This window comes from Gastrolobium bilobum, unplaced genomic scaffold (genome assembly GCF_033153095.1).
Source record: "Gastrolobium bilobum isolate Gb01-03AN ecotype WA unplaced genomic scaffold, APGP_CSIRO_Gbil_v1 utg512, whole genome shotgun sequence".
Lineage (NCBI taxonomy): Eukaryota > Viridiplantae > Streptophyta > Magnoliopsida > Fabales > Fabaceae > Gastrolobium > Gastrolobium bilobum.
In genome coordinates this window covers 159,568-177,992 of record NW_026896079.1, presented here as the reverse complement: position 1 = coordinate 177,992, position 18,425 = coordinate 159,568, and the positions used below count along the sequence as shown (strand labels likewise).

Here is an 18,425-nt window from a genome sequence, read left to right as displayed (position 1 = left end):
GATGCATGACCGGTTCAATGCTTAACTCGAAACGGTCCGATGACCGGGTCATCAGGTTCCGGGTCGACTCGGCCGGGTCAGGTTGGGTTTTACAACAATGCTCAAAATTGGTTGGGTCATTAGGTTGCGATAATTGTTATATTTTTTTCATTTTAATGAAATATAGATTATGTAATTCACTACACAAAACTTTCATATTTTTTTTTAATTTGCAAGACTCCTTTTTATTATTATTTATTAATATTTTTTTGTCAAATAATGATATAAATTTTTTCTATAGTAAATCAAAATTAAATTTTATTTAATTATAATTATATGAATTATTTTTTAGAGAGAAAATAATTCTGTAGACTGAGAATCAATTTTTAAATGTAAAAATTACATAATTTTTTATTTTTATTTTAACTTAATTTGTAAAATATAATAATTATATTAATTTTTTGAATAAAAGATGAAATTGTAAAAACATCCCCATAAGAGAAAGAGAATTGACTTTTTATTTGTATCATTTTCCATTCCATTAAAACAACGATTTTCATATCTCGTCCCATACCCCCCCAGCTGAACCAAGGGGACACGACTCCCTCAGTGCCCCCACTTACATGGCAGCTACTAGCGAGTGGGTAAAAGATTAAACAAAAGAACACGTCATTGTTATAGTTATCATCTTCTAAATCTCCTATTGCTTAAGCTGAATCAGCATCAGCTGGTGACTTTAATACGGCACCGTCTTCTTTAATATCTTCATATCAAATCATCGTCTGCGCTAATACAATCGTTGTCTCCTGAGTTCGGAAGGAAACAATGGCGACGACTCGCGTGATCATCAGAGCAATTAAGAAACGCACCGTTTTGTTCCCCGCATCGCACTTTCTCTCTAGCTTCTCCGTTTCCTCTTCTCGACACGTAATGATTCATTCAGACGAAACCGTTTCGATTCGTTTCTTTCTACAGTGAGTGTTGAGTGTTGACTGTGCTATTGTTGTTGAATTGGATGTATAGGGTAGTACGCTGGTTGTGGCGGAGCACGAAGGTGGTGCCATCAAAGCTCCTTCTCTCTCAGCACTTGTTGCTGCAAAGTCTCTCACTGGTCACGAATCTTCCGTTTCTCTTCTCTTGGCTGGTTCGGGTCCTTCCCTCCATCAAGCTGCTTCACATGCTGCTTCTTGTCACCCTTCAATCTCTCAGGTAATTCGGACTCTTTTTTCTTTTTTTCTTTCTATTATCAAATTTGGGTTGAAATATGTCGTTTAGGATTTCTTTTCATGGAGTAGATATGCGGATTATTCTTAGTCACTCAATTTATTCATGTGAAGGGGAGTCTTTGATTAGTGAAGTGCCAATGTAATTAGAAATGAACTAAGTGATGATCATACAACAACTAGAAAGAGTCTATAAGTCGAAGGACACGTTAGAGAATAATATAAATTATTAAAAAGGCCTTCATTTAACACCTTAAGGTTTTGGGTTGAAGTGGTTTTTAATATCGTATCAGAGCTTCAGTGACCATAAAATCACGAGTTCGATTCTCACCGCCCCCACGTGTGGAATTGAATAAAAAAAAAGCACAAAAGAAGGTAAACCAAAAATTGGGTCTGTGCAATATCCACACTTCAAGCCCAAAGGACTTTTGTGTGAGGGGGTGTGTTAGAGAATAATATAAATCATTAAAAAGGCCCTCACCTAACACCTTAAGGTTTTGGGTTGAAGTGGTTCTTAACAGGACCCGTGAACTCTACTTCTTAAGGTTTTGGGTTGGGACGAGGTGTTGAGTTCACCCTGGGCAGCCTATATTTTACTCGAAGGTTGGTATTGCCATTTGACTAAAAAGTCATAGGTTGGATTCATGTAATGTAATCAGCCTCTTAGCCTCTTGTAAATGTAAGGTGAGGCTTCCTATTATAGATCTCACTCATGACCCTTCGTGTATATCGCCATTGCAGGAGTTTTATAGTGCTAGGCTGCCTTTTTTCTTACAATTTATTTATGTGTGCAGAGTTAGTCCCTTAATTTACAAAATTGGTATCAGGATAGTCTTTCTTCCATCTCACTTCCCATAAGTAAATTTAGGTACTGAATTGTGAGGGAATGATATTTCTGGTGTCTTTGTCTATGTTGCCTAGTTATTATTAATATTATTATTATTTTTTTTTAATTTTAATGGCTGTTGTCCTCAATTGGATACTTTTGCTAATATGCTCCGTAGATGAGTGGCAACTCATGTCTGAGTGCATTGAGCATTTATCTTGAACTTGAAATGATAGAAAGGAAAAAGAGAATGGAAATTTTGTAAGAATTGAGGAAGGTAGCGGAATGTGTGTGTACAAATATTGGAAAGGAAGATTGAACTTCAGGATTTTGATATTTGCTGTGGGTGTGCTACTTGTGGCGTAGGTGCTGGTGGCAGATTCAGATAAATTCAAGAGCCCTCTGGCAGAACCCTGGGCTAAACTAGTACATTTGGTTCAGCAGAGAGGTGGTTACTCTCATATAATTGCTGCTTCAAATTCTTTTGGGAAAAATGTCATGCCGCGTGCAGCTGCCCTTTTAGATGTTTCTCCAATTTCTGATGTTACTACAATTTCTGATTCTCATACTTTCGTGAGGTACATTTTGTTGGTTTCTCTCTCTCTTTCTTTCTCTCTTTAATTAATAGAAACCTGTTGTTTATTGCACAATTTGATGCTGGTCACCTACTATTAAATCTGTCATGGATTGGTGTTACTGCTGGCTAAACTTACGCTATCTGGTAACATCGAATTGTTATCGTTACAGTGTAAATTCCATGGTCAAGGTTGCATATTTAACAAGACCCTCCGTTTAATATGATGTGAGTTATTGACTGTTTAAGCTATTGTGACGAAGGAGCAGTACTATTGCCTGGAGCCTTTTCCTTGCAATACGCAAGGTTCATATTATTGATTCATGGAAGATCTCTCTGCTTTTGGACTGCATTTGAGAAGAAACTGTTTTATCATAAAGCATCCCGGTCAATCTATATAATCACATATCTGACTTTATCATTTTTAAGGTTTTTGGAGTCGTAATGCTAAAAATGCTGTTAATGCATCATTTTCTTAATTCTTTTTTGCTGTTTGCCCACAATTTTAGTATGACAAGCTTTTCTTCAGCTCAATAGTCTATGCTTTCTTTCTTTTTTACATGTTGATAAGAATTATTTGCAAACAAATCGGTGACTACTTTGAGATCTAATACTAAGCTGGAGTCTGGAGTAGAAAAATGAAAAACCTCTAAACCTGGATTATCTCCAGACTTAACATTCAAACTTTTTGAAGGTATTGCTGTCTGAGCATAATTGTCATAGATAGCTTCTGGCTCTTGATAATAAGATATCAGAACAAATATGAACTCATGATAGTCAAGACTCTAAGGTGTGGACTGAAGTGATACAATGTGTATGGTGGTTCATGCATATAGAAGATTTTTGCAGTCTATGCATAAGGATTACTATAGAAAGAGTATGTAAAGTGAAATTCTAGTGTACATTGATTTGCTAAACAAGGACATGATAACAGCTTAGGCTTTCATGAGCAAGTATTCTTGTAGCTTATTTATTTGTTCTGCTGCTAAAATTGGCCTCCATAGCTAATACTTAGTATCAAAATGAAAGAGTTTGCATGTGGTAGGGCATATTTATAGAGTTGAAGAGATGGCAGGCACAGTAGGGATGTCTTTTCATTTTTATTTATTTTAATTTTTTTTTGTGATTTTGGCAGCTAATTAATGCAGCGCATAGTGCTTCTCATATTTGAGTTATTCATTATGAACCTGCTTCCATCTTAACTATGAAATATAAATGTTGGTTTCTTCGTCTGGCTGGAAGTAAGATTTTAATTTTATATACAGGCCAATATATGCTGGAAATGCACTTTGTACTGTCCGGTATACTGGTTCCAATCCTTGTATAATAACGATAAGATCCACATCTTTTCCTGTTCCCCAGAAGCCAGTTGACTCAAAATCTAATGAGGCTTCAATATCTCAGGTTGACCTTTCAACCTTTGATGAAGGTCTGTTTTCCTGTTTCTGGTGCATGTACGTTTTTGTTTTGGGGAAAATTGAAAAAATACAAGAGGTAGGAAATGCATCTTGTCCTTGTTTATCTGTTGACTATAGGTCCTGGTTGAATGCTTCAAAGAGCAATGGATCAACATTATCAGGGTTAATTTTCTGCTGTCATTTACATTTATTTGATCATTTACTGCCTGTCAGACTTGGATATTTGAACCTACCCCTTGTGATGAGATGAACTAATTCTTCTTATTTTTTTTGGGCAGATCTCGGCAAGTCTAGATATATATCTCAAACTTCTCAGGACGATGAACGACCAGATCTTGGGAATGCACGAATTGTAGTTACTGGTGGCCGTGCACTAAAGAGTGCCGAGAACTTTAAATTGATTGAAAATCTAGCCAAGAAACTTGGTGCTGCTGGTATTATTTCCTATATCTGCTGTTATGAATACTTATTTTTATAGCGAGTGATTGTTATTTCTATTTTGCTGGATCCGGCATTTGCTCACTGATCTAAATTCCTAGGTCATTGATGGCAAAAATCTCTTAATATCTTTCGCTACTATCTGATTTTACATTCTATTGTTTTTTGTGTGGATTAAGTAAACATCTGCTAACGTCATTCTCCTTTGCTTAGTTGGTGCCACTCGTGCTGCTGTCGATGCGGGATTTGTTCCTAATGATCTTCAGGTGACAAATTTACTTCCTTTCAGATAAAAATTAACTACCCCTTGAAATCATACACATTGCAAAAACAAAACTGAAGGAGAACAGAGTAAACTCATTCTAAACTACTCTTTTTACGTCCTTGGCTACTTGCATACTGAATTTCTCCCTTGATCCTTCTTGTCATGTTGCTCTGTGTAAATGGGAAATACTGTGAAAGTTAAGATAATTGCAAACCTATAAGGTTGAAACTGCAAAACATCTCTGAATGGAACAAAGAGGAATGGAACGTTAGCTCAAATGTCACTAAAGAATATTAAACGCATTAAATGCTGATTATATACTTTTGTTTTCTGTCAAGCAGCAGTGCATTACTAAATCATTTTATGTTATCTTTCTCTCTTTTAGCAACTTCTTGTAGTTTAGAAAATTAAAAGCGCAGCCTTGCAATCACTATTTGCTGGGTCGAAGAAAGGGCTGGATATAGTGTTAGGGTCTATAATAGGCAATCGTACCTTGCATTTGCAGTAGGCTGATTCCATTAACCGTAGCACCAAGGTTCCCCTTGACAAAATATTTTAAGCTGCTATCATGACAAAATATTAACATTAGATATTTTAAGCTGCTATCTCTGTCTGATGCATAAATTAGGAGAAACAAAATGTTTTTTTCCTGCTTTGCTGACTTGCTACCGAATGCTTATGCAATTGCATTTCATTTGGAGGATTTGGATATGCATTTAATAGGCTTAGTATTGAGTGTCAATAGCCATTTCAACTTCATACATCAATTCAGGCCTAATATATATGTTCTTAAGTCTGTGTTTCCTGTTGGGAATTTGATATATAGGTTGGCCAAACTGGAAAGATTGTTGCTCCCGAACTCTATATAGCTTTTGGTGTATCCGGAGCTATTCAACACTTAGCAGGGATGAGGGATTCCAAGGTTATTGTTGCCGTGAACAACGATGCTGATGCTCCTATATTTCAGGTAATGGCACTCTCTTTTAAACTGATAAAACTACTTAAGTGCGTGCATTTTCTACTTTATTTGCCACAAACAATCCTAAGAAGAAATCAGTTTTGCCATATCTATATGATAATTGCAGGTTGCTGATTATGGACTTGTAGGAGATCTGTTTGAGGCGATACCAGAGTTACTGGAGAAGCTTCCTGAGAAAAAATAAAACGTGTAACATGCATCTGTATATACTATAAAGTTGCAGAATGTATCATCCTTACATGTGTCCGTTTCCAGAGAAATAAATCGATTCAATTGCATTACACATCCATATTGTGACTTGTGGCCTAACAGTTCTACATGCTGTCTTTGAATGACAAGTGACAACACTTCTTTTTTTAAACCAGCACATTTTTAGGAAATTTTTTGATGCATACATTGTGGAGCATTGTTATCACAAAAACATAATAGATAAAATTAGATCATTCATCGTTTCACCCAAAACTTAATAATATCTGAGCCCAAATTTTGTATCTGTGAAGTTCCTGTGCCGCCAGATTTTGTATGCTTGACCTTTTCCTACACACTACTATTTGCGTGCGTTGCCCTATATCTAAGTAAGCGTTCGGAGAAGTTTTAATGTGTGTGATTTTTTTTTTTTGGATACAGAAGGAAATAACCCCAACCCTTCATAAAGAATATGAAGAAGAAGAGGGGGAAATGAAGGGGAAAATAATTTGGGATGAAGGTGTTGATGTTGATATTGATACAGAAGGAAAATAAAAAACACAAAACAGAACATATGCCTAGCCAGGCATCAACCTGGGAACAGAAATGCCCAAACAATCATTTTGCAGTAAACTTCTACAGCCATCTAGGGGAGGGAGTCGAACCAAGTTGTGATCTAGGCGTCGTCCACAAGATGAGAGGCCATCCAATCAGCAACCTGTTACCTTCTCTAGGAACATGAAGAAACTCCACCTTCCACTTTCTAGCAATGTTCTCCTTAATTCTGAGAATCAAATCAAAATAAGGGTGAGAATTAATGTACCCATTAGATATCATATTCAAGGCTTCAACAAAATCATCTTCCAAAATAACTTGGTGAACTCGAACATTCCAAGCCCATTCCTAACCAGTCAAAAGACCCCAGAGCTTTGCCAAGGCTGTACCACTGCCCAATTTTCTAGAAAACCATGTGATCCACATACCAGAACAATCCCTGCAAACTCCTCCATAACCTAACCTCGACCCATTATTAGCACAAGAACCATCAGTATTAATTTTCAACTAACCTGGAGGGGGCAAATTCCATTTAACAGCACTTATCTACTTGGATTGACAAAAAGACGCTTCCATCAACATGCAGTCTGCCACGTTGATCTTTTGCACATAAACCATAGATTGCTGATAAACTTCGAAGGGGGAATGGCATGTTTCATTAAACACCAAGTTATTCCTGTTCTTCCAAAGAAGCCATCATATCACACCAAATAGTTTCCTCCAATCCTTATTTTGGATTCTTCTGTTAAGATTCCTACTTGTCCAGCTACTGAAGTCCCCGATGAAGAACAAATAGCGATCACTCTTTCTGATGCATAGCTCCTAGACTTGATGGGCCAAGGTGCAGTCTCTAAGAGCATGAAGACAATCTTCTACAGGAAATTGACGTCTAGGACAAGAAGCATCCTCACTCATATGTCTCCTACTTCTCTCACCATTTCTCACCGAGAATTAGCCACAGGAAAAGCTTGATACATTGAGGGCCCTCCCAATCCCATGCCAGAGACCAATTTCTGCAAGTACTATCAGCTTGATTGGGATACAAAAGAGAGTAAGCTGATTTTAAAGTGAAAATGCCCGAAGAAGAATGATTCCACAGAACTTTATGAACCCCAGTTGCGCCAGAAGGGGGGGATTATATCAACAGCAACATGTAAATCTTCCTATGTCAGGTGATCTACAATCTTTTTCCAATGCTAGTTACATAATTGATTAACAATCGAGACTTTCCAGTTGACAGCATCCTCAGGAAGAGGTTGAATGATTCTATCCAGCAAAACCCTCACCCCAAGAACCCATTTATCCCTCTAGAAGTTAGTGCTGGAGCCAATAACCATTGGAAATCTGAAGCTAACTTGGACTTGATTCCAGACTTTACACACTTCTTTCCATGTATTAGAAATATTTTTACCATGCTTAGATTAGGAATTAAATCAGAGTTCACCTTATATTTGTCGCGAAGGATCTGGACCCAGAGAGCTTCTCTGTTGGACAGTAGGCTATGACCAATTTTCATTGAAAAAGCCTTACTAATTTTACCTTGGCCCTCAGACTTAGGCCACCTTCTTTCTTGGGCCAACAAATTTTGTCCCAATGAACAATATGGGTCTTCCTCTGGTCAAATTTGGACCTTCAAATGAATCCTCTCGTTATCTTCTCAACCTCCTTACATACACTGACAGGGAGAGTTGCTATTTGCATAGAATAAGCTGGAAGAGCTTCCAGAAAAGATTTGGCCAACGTGACATGACCAATTACAGATAGGGACGACTAGTTCCAAGTGGAGAGTCTATTATGAACCCTCTCTAGAACATGTTTAAAATTAGCTCTAGACACTCTTATGCTTCAAGGGCACCCCTATATATTTCCCCAGATCTGGAGTAATTCCCACGCAAGGCAATCACTAATCTCCCTAGCTCTGAAGCTTCCAACATTCTTGGAGAAAAAGACTCTGGTTTTATCCCATTGACTTTTTGCCTTGAAGCTTCGGTAAAGATTTTTAGAACCTAGTTGATTACATGTGCTTGCTCCAAAGATGCTTTATATCGTCGGCAAAAAATAAGATGAGAAACTGGAGGAGCTTTCATTTTCAGGAATATAGGTTTATGATAAACCCATAGTTTATCATGTTTTAAAGGACAAAAATCACATTATTATCTAGTCAAAAGCATGAGAACTTATAGTTATTTGGCTAAGAAGAATAACTTTGAGTTATTGACTCATGTGAATGGTTTTTGCTTGTTTTGTAGGACAATTGAGTTGAATTGGAGCAATGGTTAAGCTAGAAGGGCTTAAAGCGATAAATGAGGAGCAACGATTTAGTGGAATCTCCTTGAAGCTGTTTTCCGGCCAATTCTTCGCATCGAAGATGATGAATTTGGGTATTATATTATGCATTGAAGTTGTAGATCTTTCTTCTATCTTTACAATGAGATCAATATCACATCAATGAGATGAGTATAGCTAAAGTTATGGTCTAAATACAAAATCATATTTTTGTTGTCAAAATAACGCATTTTAGCATGGTAATGGGCACTTTAGCTCCCATGCGCGAAGCAATTAAGGTCCATTACATGGTTTTCACCTAAAACAAGGATGCCTACACTTATTTAAGCTATTTTTCATGAGTATTTGATAGAACTTGACACCAGAGGCATATTTTTCATCGGAGAAGTGCGTTCTTCATTCTTTACAACGAGATCAAGATCTCATCAATCGGATGAGTATAGCTAAAGTTATGCTCAAAATACAAAATCATATTTTTGTTGTCAAAATTGTTGGACAAGTGGCCTCAAACTCAAGAGGGGAGGTGAATTGAGTTTTAAAAATATTTTCACAAAATGCCTCACTTCCTTTCTTGAAATCGATTTTCTTAGAATAATATAATTTGACACAAGCAAAGTTTAGAGAATAGAAATTAACACAAGCAAATGGTATGTAAAGAGAAGAGATAAAAGGTTCAAGTGATCAAATAATGCTAATATAAAGAAATGAAGAGTTAGAGAGATTGCAAACACTATATATCTTGGTTCGGTCACCACCACCGTGACCTACGTTCAGATTGAAATCGCCCGTTCAACTTTTCACTAAATTATCAAGCTTCAAGAGTGCTTGACAAACCACTACAACCTTCAAGAATATCGATTCTTGAAGCCTTTACACTTCCACTCACTTACTTAGGTTATGAGCAACCTCTTTCACTAGGGTCTCACTACCCTTAACACAAATGAACAGATTGAGAGTATTTAGAAAGGGATATGTACTCTTGAAGTACAGATTATACAAGTTGAAGCTTATAGGTATTGATCAATGACACAAGATTAGAGCTCAAAGGTGATTTATGATCAAGATGATAGAAAGTAAGCAAATGATATGAAATAGAGCAAGAATAATGATTGGAAAAGGTGTCCCCATCAATGTGAATAGTGATCACTATTTATAGAGGGCCCTCATGACCCTTTGAACACACATTTTCGCAAAACTAGTCGTTTATAGCCGTTATACTGCTTACTGTCCAGTAAGTATTCGAATACTATTCGTGAGGTATTTGAATACTTAAACTGGTATTCGAATACTTTTCTCAAGGTATTCGAATAATTTGTTCTCAGTATAAGTATTTGAATACAGACAATGGAGTATTCGAATACTTTCTTTAATTATGCAGTTTTATGAGTTGTAAAGTATACCTTTTGGTCTCTAATCACTTTCAATGTATTTCCTTGACTTGTACAAAATGTTTTGAAGTTATTAAACATGTCAAGGATATTTTTCATAACAATTAAGGCTTTCAAGTGATAGATGACATGGATAATGCATGCATAGAGTTAATTACCCTTTGAGCTCTTTTATGCATCATTAATCAATTACTTTTACATTTAGATCTAAGCTCTCAAGAGCATGAATCAATGATGATCTTGTATGTTGACTGATTTGCTCTTGTTGACTTGTTTGAATTGCTTCCTTGGGCTTTTGATTGTTGCGAGTTGTATTATCCTTAACATCGCTTCTATGCTTGTTTGTTATCATCAAAACTCTTGTATGATTGAATTCTTCATATTAAGCGCATTGGTTTCACAAAAATAGCGCATTTTAGCACGGTAATGGGCGCTTTAGCTCCCATGCGCGACCCAATTAAGGTCCAATACATGGTTTTCACCTAAAACAAGGATGCCTACACTTATTTAAGCTATTCTTTATGAGTCTTTGATAGAACTTGACACCGAAGGCATATTTTTATCGGAGAAGCGCGTTCTTCATTCTTTTGAGAGCTAGAGACGAGTCAGAGGCAAAATTACGCTACAAACCTTGAAGATTCACCATACCATCACACTAATGGAGTTTGGGGAAGCTTTTATGTTTTCTTGCTTTCTTGATTCCACTATGTTAGGCTAGTTTTTCTTTATAGTTAGGGCTAGAGGAAACCCAATCATATCTCTATCTTATGAATAATCTTTAATATCATATTTTCTTTTTATATTGAATGAATATATTTTTTCTTCATGCCTTCTATGAGTTTGATCTTGTAAATTGATCTAGGGTTAATGTGTGGCAATAGGGATGTTGATATATGAGTCATGCGTAGTAAATTCATCGTTAATTCTTATGATTCTAGGATAGACATGAATAATGAAATTTTTATGATTCTTGGATTTAATGCTTATTTTCTTTGAAAAACAACTGAGGAACTAGGATTTTTTAAAGAGAATAAGGAATTAGGATGCCAATGGATTGAGTCTTAATTAACTTAGGAGAATCGACTGGCGATATGAAATGTACATTTAATTAAAGGTTTTAATTCATAACATAAATGAGAGATTGAGGGAAATGGAAACTCTAATTGCTTTTCTTGGTTGTCAAGTAATCCAAATTTTACGTTCATGTTGGTTATTTAGTTTAGTTTTCATATAATATTCGTGATTGATTATCCAACTTAAGCGTAAATAGGGAAATTAGTGGTTGAAATCTAATCCTCGTGAAAACGATCTCTTACTCATATACTTTATTACTTGTACGACTGATGCACTTACCGAGTTTGCAACCATTTCCAAGCTTTGGTTTCAACATCCAAGTTAATCAGGTGGGCTAATCTTTCCACACACAAAACAAACATATAGGGAAAGATCAAATCTCCTTATCTTATACCACGTTGAGGTTTACACTCTCTAGTGATTGTACCATTCCATAACAGGTTCATGGTACTAGAGGCAATACATCAATAAACCAGATTTATAAGCATATAAGAAAGCTTAAGATCAGCCAAAGTGTCACAGAAAAACTCCCAACTCAGTCGATAATAAGCTTTTTCTAAATCGACTTTAATCATCATCCATCCCTTAGCACGACTCTTAACCAGCATTGAATGAATAGTTTCTTAGGCAATGATGATATTATCAGTACTTGGTTGCCCTTAATGAAGCTACATTGGTTTGGTGCTACTAGCCAAGGCATGAACTCTTTCAATCTCTTAGCAAGCAGCTTGGTGATAGCTTTGTAAACCACATTGCACTAACTTATTGGTAGAAGATTCATAAATGAGCACCGGTAGGGTAGGGTAGGTTGAATAATTCACTGAAATAGTAGTAGAGTGACTTATAATTATTGGAATGGAGAGTAGGAAATTAATCTTGCATCTTTAGTCATGAGATTTTGAGCCTAAATAGATAATTTCTTCGGAGTGCACTTTGTATAAAAACACTATGCCACTTGTTTTGAAGTTTATATTAAATGTTAATTAAGACTTGTATTTTTTTATTAATCTTATAAAGTTTATATTTATTTTAGGCGTGCCGTATCATATTGTTCTTAGAGACCAATATATTTAGTGAGTTTCAATAGTATATTGATATAATTTAAGCTTGAGTCATCCAAGCGCATCTGGTGTAGTGGTATCATAGTACCCTCCCACGGTACTGACCGGGGTTCGATTCCCCGGATGCGCATAATTTGCAAACTGTCTAATTTTTTGGTTTCTGTTTTTCACTCAAATATCAGGACATACTAAAAGTTAACATCCGTATTGTTGCAATTTAAATTTACAAGTGCATGGACTCTTCTTAGATTTTATGTTGAATTAGATAAAATTATATATATATATATATATATATATATAGGCAGATTCTTTGACATCAATGACAAACTTTGAAATTTGTCATCAAATTTTAACCGTTATTTTTCGCTAATCAACGATTATCATTTATTGAAAATCAAACTTAATAATTAATTATTATTCTCAATAAATGATAATCGTTGATTGACAAAAATCAACATTTAGGATTTGGTATTAAATTTCAAAGTTTGACACTAGTGTCGAAAAATCGTATTATTCCTATCCCATAGGATATAGTAGCCGCAGATAAAATTATCTCAAACAGTTTGAGAAACGATAAGCCCTGTATATACACATTATACACGAAAATAGATATATATGAATATTGGAAAATTATTTCAATAAATGATAACTGTTGATTGACAAAAATCAACATTTAGGATTTGGTATTAAATTTCAAAGTTTGACACTGGTGTCGCAAGATCCTATTATTCCTATCCCATAGGATTTAGTAGCTGGAGATAAAATTATCTCAAACAGTTTGAGAAACGATAAACCCTATATATACACATTATAAACGAAAATAGATATATATATATATATATATATATATATATATATAAATATTGGGAAATTATTTTCTCCAACTGTAAGAGATAATTATCTCACCCAATGGGTGCAGCTCAGTTGGTAACTTGGCGCTGAGTTAGTGGGATTGGATATGTGTTCGATTCCCGCTGAATGCATTCTTGGGGAGGGGGCTGAACCTTTAGCCATCACTGTTCCCCCGCACTCCGGATTAGTCCCATAGTCGGCTCAAAGAGTCGAAGCTCGTGGGGATACCGGAGGGAGCCAACTCGTCTCAAAGAGATAATTAGGGTTTGGTAACTCCAAAAAGAGATAATTATCTCATGTTACAGAAACATAAAAGACGTGTATGTAATTTTTTTATTTTTTATTTTTTGTTAACTAATGGGCTTCACATTTCGAGTTTTAATTTTGTGCTCCCAATGCACATCCCAATCAGTGGGTCGAAAGAAAGAGAAGGATCACCATGGGTAGGGGTGATAAACGAGCCAGGGGCCTTTGGCTCGCTCGTGAAGGCTCAGGCTTACGTACCTAATATTGGTTGTTGGAACCAGGTTTGGACTTGTATAAAAGCTCGTTTAGTAAAATGGTCTTAGGCTCCAATTCAAAAGCTCGGTCTTAGAGCCTCTCAGGCTGGCTTAGTATATTAATTTTTATTTATATTTTTTATACTATTTGTAGTAGCCCCCTCTCTCTCTCTCTCCTCTCAATCCATTTCACCCCTATTTTATTTGTTAAACAAACTTTTTGAATGATTTTGTTCTATATTATGTTGTTTCGATATACATTGAATTTATGAAATTTATGGAATTACTAGTGTTTGATTGTATATTCTGTTTAGATAAATTTTTATTGTCTTATTTTTTTCTAACAGGCTAACAGGTCAAATCAGACTTTTATTTTTTGTAAATAAGGCAGACCACAGGTCGATAATTATATCCGTAACAGGTAACAGGCTTGGTAAGGCCGACACATTTAATCACAGACTTAACTTTTTAAGACCAAAGCTCGCCTCGACTCGGCCCGTTAACACCCCTAACCATGGGCCAAGACCACTTTAAATTTTTTCCTACATTTCTTGTTAGTATAATTTTTTTTTTTTTTTTTGGAGTTACCCAACCCTAATTATCTCTTTGAGACGAGTTGGCTCCCTCCGGTATCCCCACGAGCTTCGACTCTTTGAGCCGGCTATGGGACTAATCCGGAGTGCGGGGGAACAGTGATGACTAAAGGTTCAGCCCCCTCCCCAAAAATGCATTCAGCGGGAATCGAACACATATCCAACCCCACTAACTCAGCGCCAAATTACCAATTGTGCTGCACCCATTGAGTATAATTTTTTTTTTTACTGATATTAAATACGAGAAGTATTACCCATAAAGATTAAACTCTTATTCTTATAATAAGTAAGTCCGGTATATTCCTTTATTCGGTGAAATGACTCAAAAGTCAAAATATACTATAAATTAAAATGTACTTTTTCAATTGAATTACCAATTTACAGGTGCAGCGACTCTCTTGTGCACGGCAAAATTCACAAGCACCAGACAAGCCTGTCGTTTGTACCTTCATAGACATAATAACTGCAACCAAATTCTGTGAAATAACAAATAGAATTTTGTCCATTTTGCAGCTAGCGCCTAGAGCTAGCAGCTACACGAGAAATTCCTAACTAGTAATACGCAAGCATTCGGATCATAAAGCCATTCTCATGTTTGTTTGGCCTCTCTCTAGCTAGACTCAAATTAGCGTAGGGGAAGCTAAAACGCTTCACTAATGCTAATGTGGTGGGGCTATGTGAGACTGTCTAGAAAATAGACTCTCACAAAATACCAATTCTTTTTTAATTGAAGATTCTAATTATTTAAATAAAAAAATATTTTTTTTGTTATAAAAGATAAAATTATTTTTAATTTAAAATTATATTATTTTAGGATTTGGGAGAAAAAATATAAGACACTTTAAAAAATTCATATTATAAGAGAAAAATAAATTCTAAAAAAATATTATAACCCTAAAATAAATTGTAATTATAAAAATACCTTAATTTTCATCCCAAAATAATATCGTTTTGGGTTCAATATAGATAACTTATCTATATTGACTGTAGAAAAGATGAACCCTATATATATATAAACACCCTTACAAAAATGAGAAAGATTATACTTACACTCTCTTAAAATCATATATATCTTAACCGTCGAATTTCGTTAATTAACGATTATCATTTATTGTGAATTAATAATTAATTAATGAATTTAATTTACAAAAATAATAACCGTTGATTGACGAAATTTAACGGTTAAAATATAATTGTAAAATATTATAAACAAAATAGACTATATCTTGTAAGTATAACATTTCTGTTAAAAAATTACAAAACTTGTTAGCTACACCATATAAAGTTAGTTACAAGCGCATAACTAGAGTAGTTTGGCCAAATTTCCTTTAACGTGTTCCCACTTTATGCATGATTGGCTGGAAATTGGAAGGACCCTCATAACTCGGGATGTTACCTACCGATCCAGCCTGCTAGTTTGTTGGTTCTTTGAATTATATATTCTATTATATTCTCCAATCCCTCCCCCAATTTTTTTCTTATTATTATTGGGAGAGAGTTGTTGGAGAAAAAGGAAACAGGAACTTAATTATTGAAATGATATTTTATAGTTATCTCCAAGCATAATAAACAGGGCTCGAAAGAATAAAGATGTTTTGGTTTGCTCTATTTTTTTAAAAAAAAATTATTTTCGGATTTTCTTAATAAAATTTAATTATATATCATTTCAAATATAAATAAGCTAGTTTAAACTTTAAAGTTAAACACGATAAATTAAAGGGGAGAACATTTGATATCATCCCTGTCCCTGGCTGCAGCTCTGTGCGTTTACGATTTGGTAAACAACAATGATTATAAAGGAATTTAGGCACCTATTTAATAAATAATATGTTCCTTTTTTATGATTACTTGGGAATAACCTGATAGAATAATGAGCTAGTCATGAAGCAGACGTATGATTGGAGTTGGAAGTGTTAGTTGAAGCACACTACTTTACTAACTGATTAAGCGGAAACTAGCTACAATATTGAGCAAGAAAGGACAAACCAAATTACACGCACAGTGACAAGTGAAGTACTTGTAAAACAGATTTAAAATCAGTGATATATTTGGTTGTTAAATTGATCGAACTATTTAAGACAAAATTTGTTAATACTTACGCGTATATATGTACCAAATGAATAAATCTTAGGTGCATCTATTGCATCTATAGATTCAGTGCATCCCACTAATTGAAGTATTACACATCAGAGAAAAGAGAAAGAATTTACAAAAAAAAATAAAATTTCACTGACATATAATATTTTTATTGATGGAATGACTGAATCTTTGGTACAATAGTAGCACCAAAAATTTATTCGTATGAAATAAACAATTAATGGAGATAAATAATGACACCCACAATAGAGGTGGTAATAAATCGGGTTGACACAAATCACACCAATATGACACAAACACGAATACATTAAATATAAATATGAATATTCATTGATTAATCCATTATAAATTATAGTACATATCAAATAGCTAGGTTTACAAGCATCACTTTAATGATTTTGTGCTAAGAAATCACTGAATTAAATTTTTAGAAGAGTGGATGTAAATTATTATTACTTTTTTTATAAATCACAAGTATATTTACGGGAGACAATTTTGTTCGAGGCGGGTTTAAGATTAAAGTTTTAAATCCTTCCCAAAAATGATAATGGGAAGGATCGAACACATGCTCTCACTCCTGCTGAGCTTTCATATGTCAATTGAGCTCCAAAGTGATTGTAATTCTTGATAACTATCAATTTAACCCCAAAAATTTAAGATGTTAATTGAAAACGAAATTAATAGTTTTATATCATTTTTTAATACATTTAATTTTTTGGGGAGTGTTTCTCCTTAATATTTGGTGGCTGAGTATGCTCCATGGCTCAATGTCAAAATAAGCACCTCAATAAATATTACCTAACTTATTATTAGGGAAAATTCTAGAAGAAGGTGAAGGGTTTCACCTCACCTATATAAAGATATGTAAATTACTTGAGATAATTTCTCTAGAGAAAAGATTGAGTGAGTGACCTCCTTAAAGAAGAACTTCCGTTTTTTTTTTTTTTTTTGGTAGTTAAGAAGAACTTTGATTATAACTATATATTGTAGGTAATGTTTGAGAATATATCTTAGGTGTTATTAGAGAAGTTTGAATCTTTGTAATCCTATTATTATAGTAAAAGATTTTTTTGAATTAGGTCTCGTGGTTTCTACTCTTCTACATTAGGAGAGGTTTTCACGTTAAAACTTGTGCATTTTTATCTCAATCTCTTTATTTTTGCATTTTTCTATATATTCAATTGGGGAATAATCCGTTTACAATTTTTTTTTTACAAATTACACTAAATATGATCGGTCACACACTCTTGATTGAAGTATGACCAATCAGACATAGTATAGTTTGTAAATAAATTTTTTGTAAATATAACTTAAATAAAATTTTCCTTTGCAATTTACGTCGACCTGCTAACTAGAGGCCTACCTACAAGTATTGAGTTATAGTGCTCCACTTGACCACCTATGTTTTACTTTCGAATTATTTGAGAACCTCCCAACATAATTAACTATTTTTAATATCAATGATATTGAAGAATCAAAATAGAAGATTATAAGAGCCATAATGAGTTTTTGTTTTTGTTTTTTATGTTTTATCTCTTTTAACATAAATTATATTCTTTTTTCGCTTTACTACTTCTTGGACCGTGCATGCATTCACTATTACCGACAACACTTTTTTTTAGAAAATGATAACTAATGCATTAATTAAGTTTATTGGTGAAAGTAACAAAATAAAATAAAATAAACCTTTTAGTGCCTTAATCCAATGTTTGCAAGAGATTTTAATTTGAAGGGGACACATATATACAATCTGAATATGCTGATCATTGATCTGAATTTGCAGTCAGAGTAGAATGATAGTTTTTGCTTACTTATTATTCAGCTTACTCATCAGTTTACTTCCCACCTTTCTATTTATTCTATGCTTTCCATTTCTCATGTTTCGTCTGTGCCTTCCTGTAGATTATATCCTATATCTGTACATAGATATGAGTACTATTTCAGTGTAAAACTAGTAATGTACTACTACTGGAAATGACTTGGGAACAGTGAAAAGTTGTTCAATTCATTATACACAGCTACATGCTCCAGCAGGATTTTCGTTATGTTCTAATAGAATTAGAGAGAGAGAGAGAGAGAGACATAGAGAGATACATAGATATGGGGCATAATACTTTTAACATAACACTAA

At 34.5% G+C, this 18,425-nt stretch overlaps 1 protein-coding gene and 1 non-coding gene across 4 annotated transcripts; both read left to right on the top strand.

Annotated features, from left to right (window-relative positions):
* Positions 1-573: 573 nt before the first annotated feature.
* LOC133297679 (electron transfer flavoprotein subunit alpha, mitochondrial) lies at positions 574-8,826 on the top strand. Of its 3 annotated transcripts, none has more exons than XR_009749668.1 (9): positions 574-906; positions 1,003-1,188; positions 2,395-2,606; positions 3,868-4,031; positions 4,299-4,454; positions 4,672-4,724; positions 5,550-5,690; positions 5,809-7,615; positions 8,693-8,825. XR_009749668.1 is itself a non-coding variant. In XM_061496846.1 (9 exons), the coding sequence occupies exons 1-8, from the start codon at positions 805-807 to the stop codon at positions 5,884-5,886; spliced, it is 1,092 nt and encodes a 363-aa protein (XP_061352830.1). In that variant the 5' UTR covers positions 574-804; the 3' UTR covers positions 5,887-5,891; positions 8,693-8,826. The 3 variants fall into 3 exon arrangements, 2 of the variants coding, with proteins under 2 accessions (XP_061352830.1, XP_061352829.1); XM_061496846.1 differs by having other exon boundaries at positions 5,809-5,891; positions 8,693-8,826; XM_061496845.1 differs by lacking the exon at positions 8,693-8,825 and having other exon boundaries at positions 5,809-8,066.
* Positions 8,827-12,311: 3,485 nt separating this feature from the next.
* TRNAG-CCC (transfer RNA glycine (anticodon CCC)) lies at positions 12,312-12,382 on the top strand. The gene has a single exon. It is a non-coding gene; the product is annotated as a tRNA-Gly (tRNA).
* The last annotated feature ends 6,043 nt before the right edge of the window (positions 12,383-18,425 follow it).

Bases quoted from the DNA above. Each gene is read 5' to 3' on its own strand.
- LOC133297679 (XM_061496846.1), top strand. From the start codon at position 805: ATGGCGACGACTCGCGTGATCATCAGAGCAATTAAGAAACGCACCGTT. The intron at 1,189-2,394 runs GTAATTCGGACT...CTTGTGGCGTAG, and splicing joins GTCACCCTTCAATCTCTCAG to GTGCTGGTGGCAGATTCAGA. The intron at 2,607-3,867 runs GTACATTTTGTT...TTTTATATACAG, and splicing joins GATTCTCATACTTTCGTGAG to GCCAATATATGCTGGAAATG.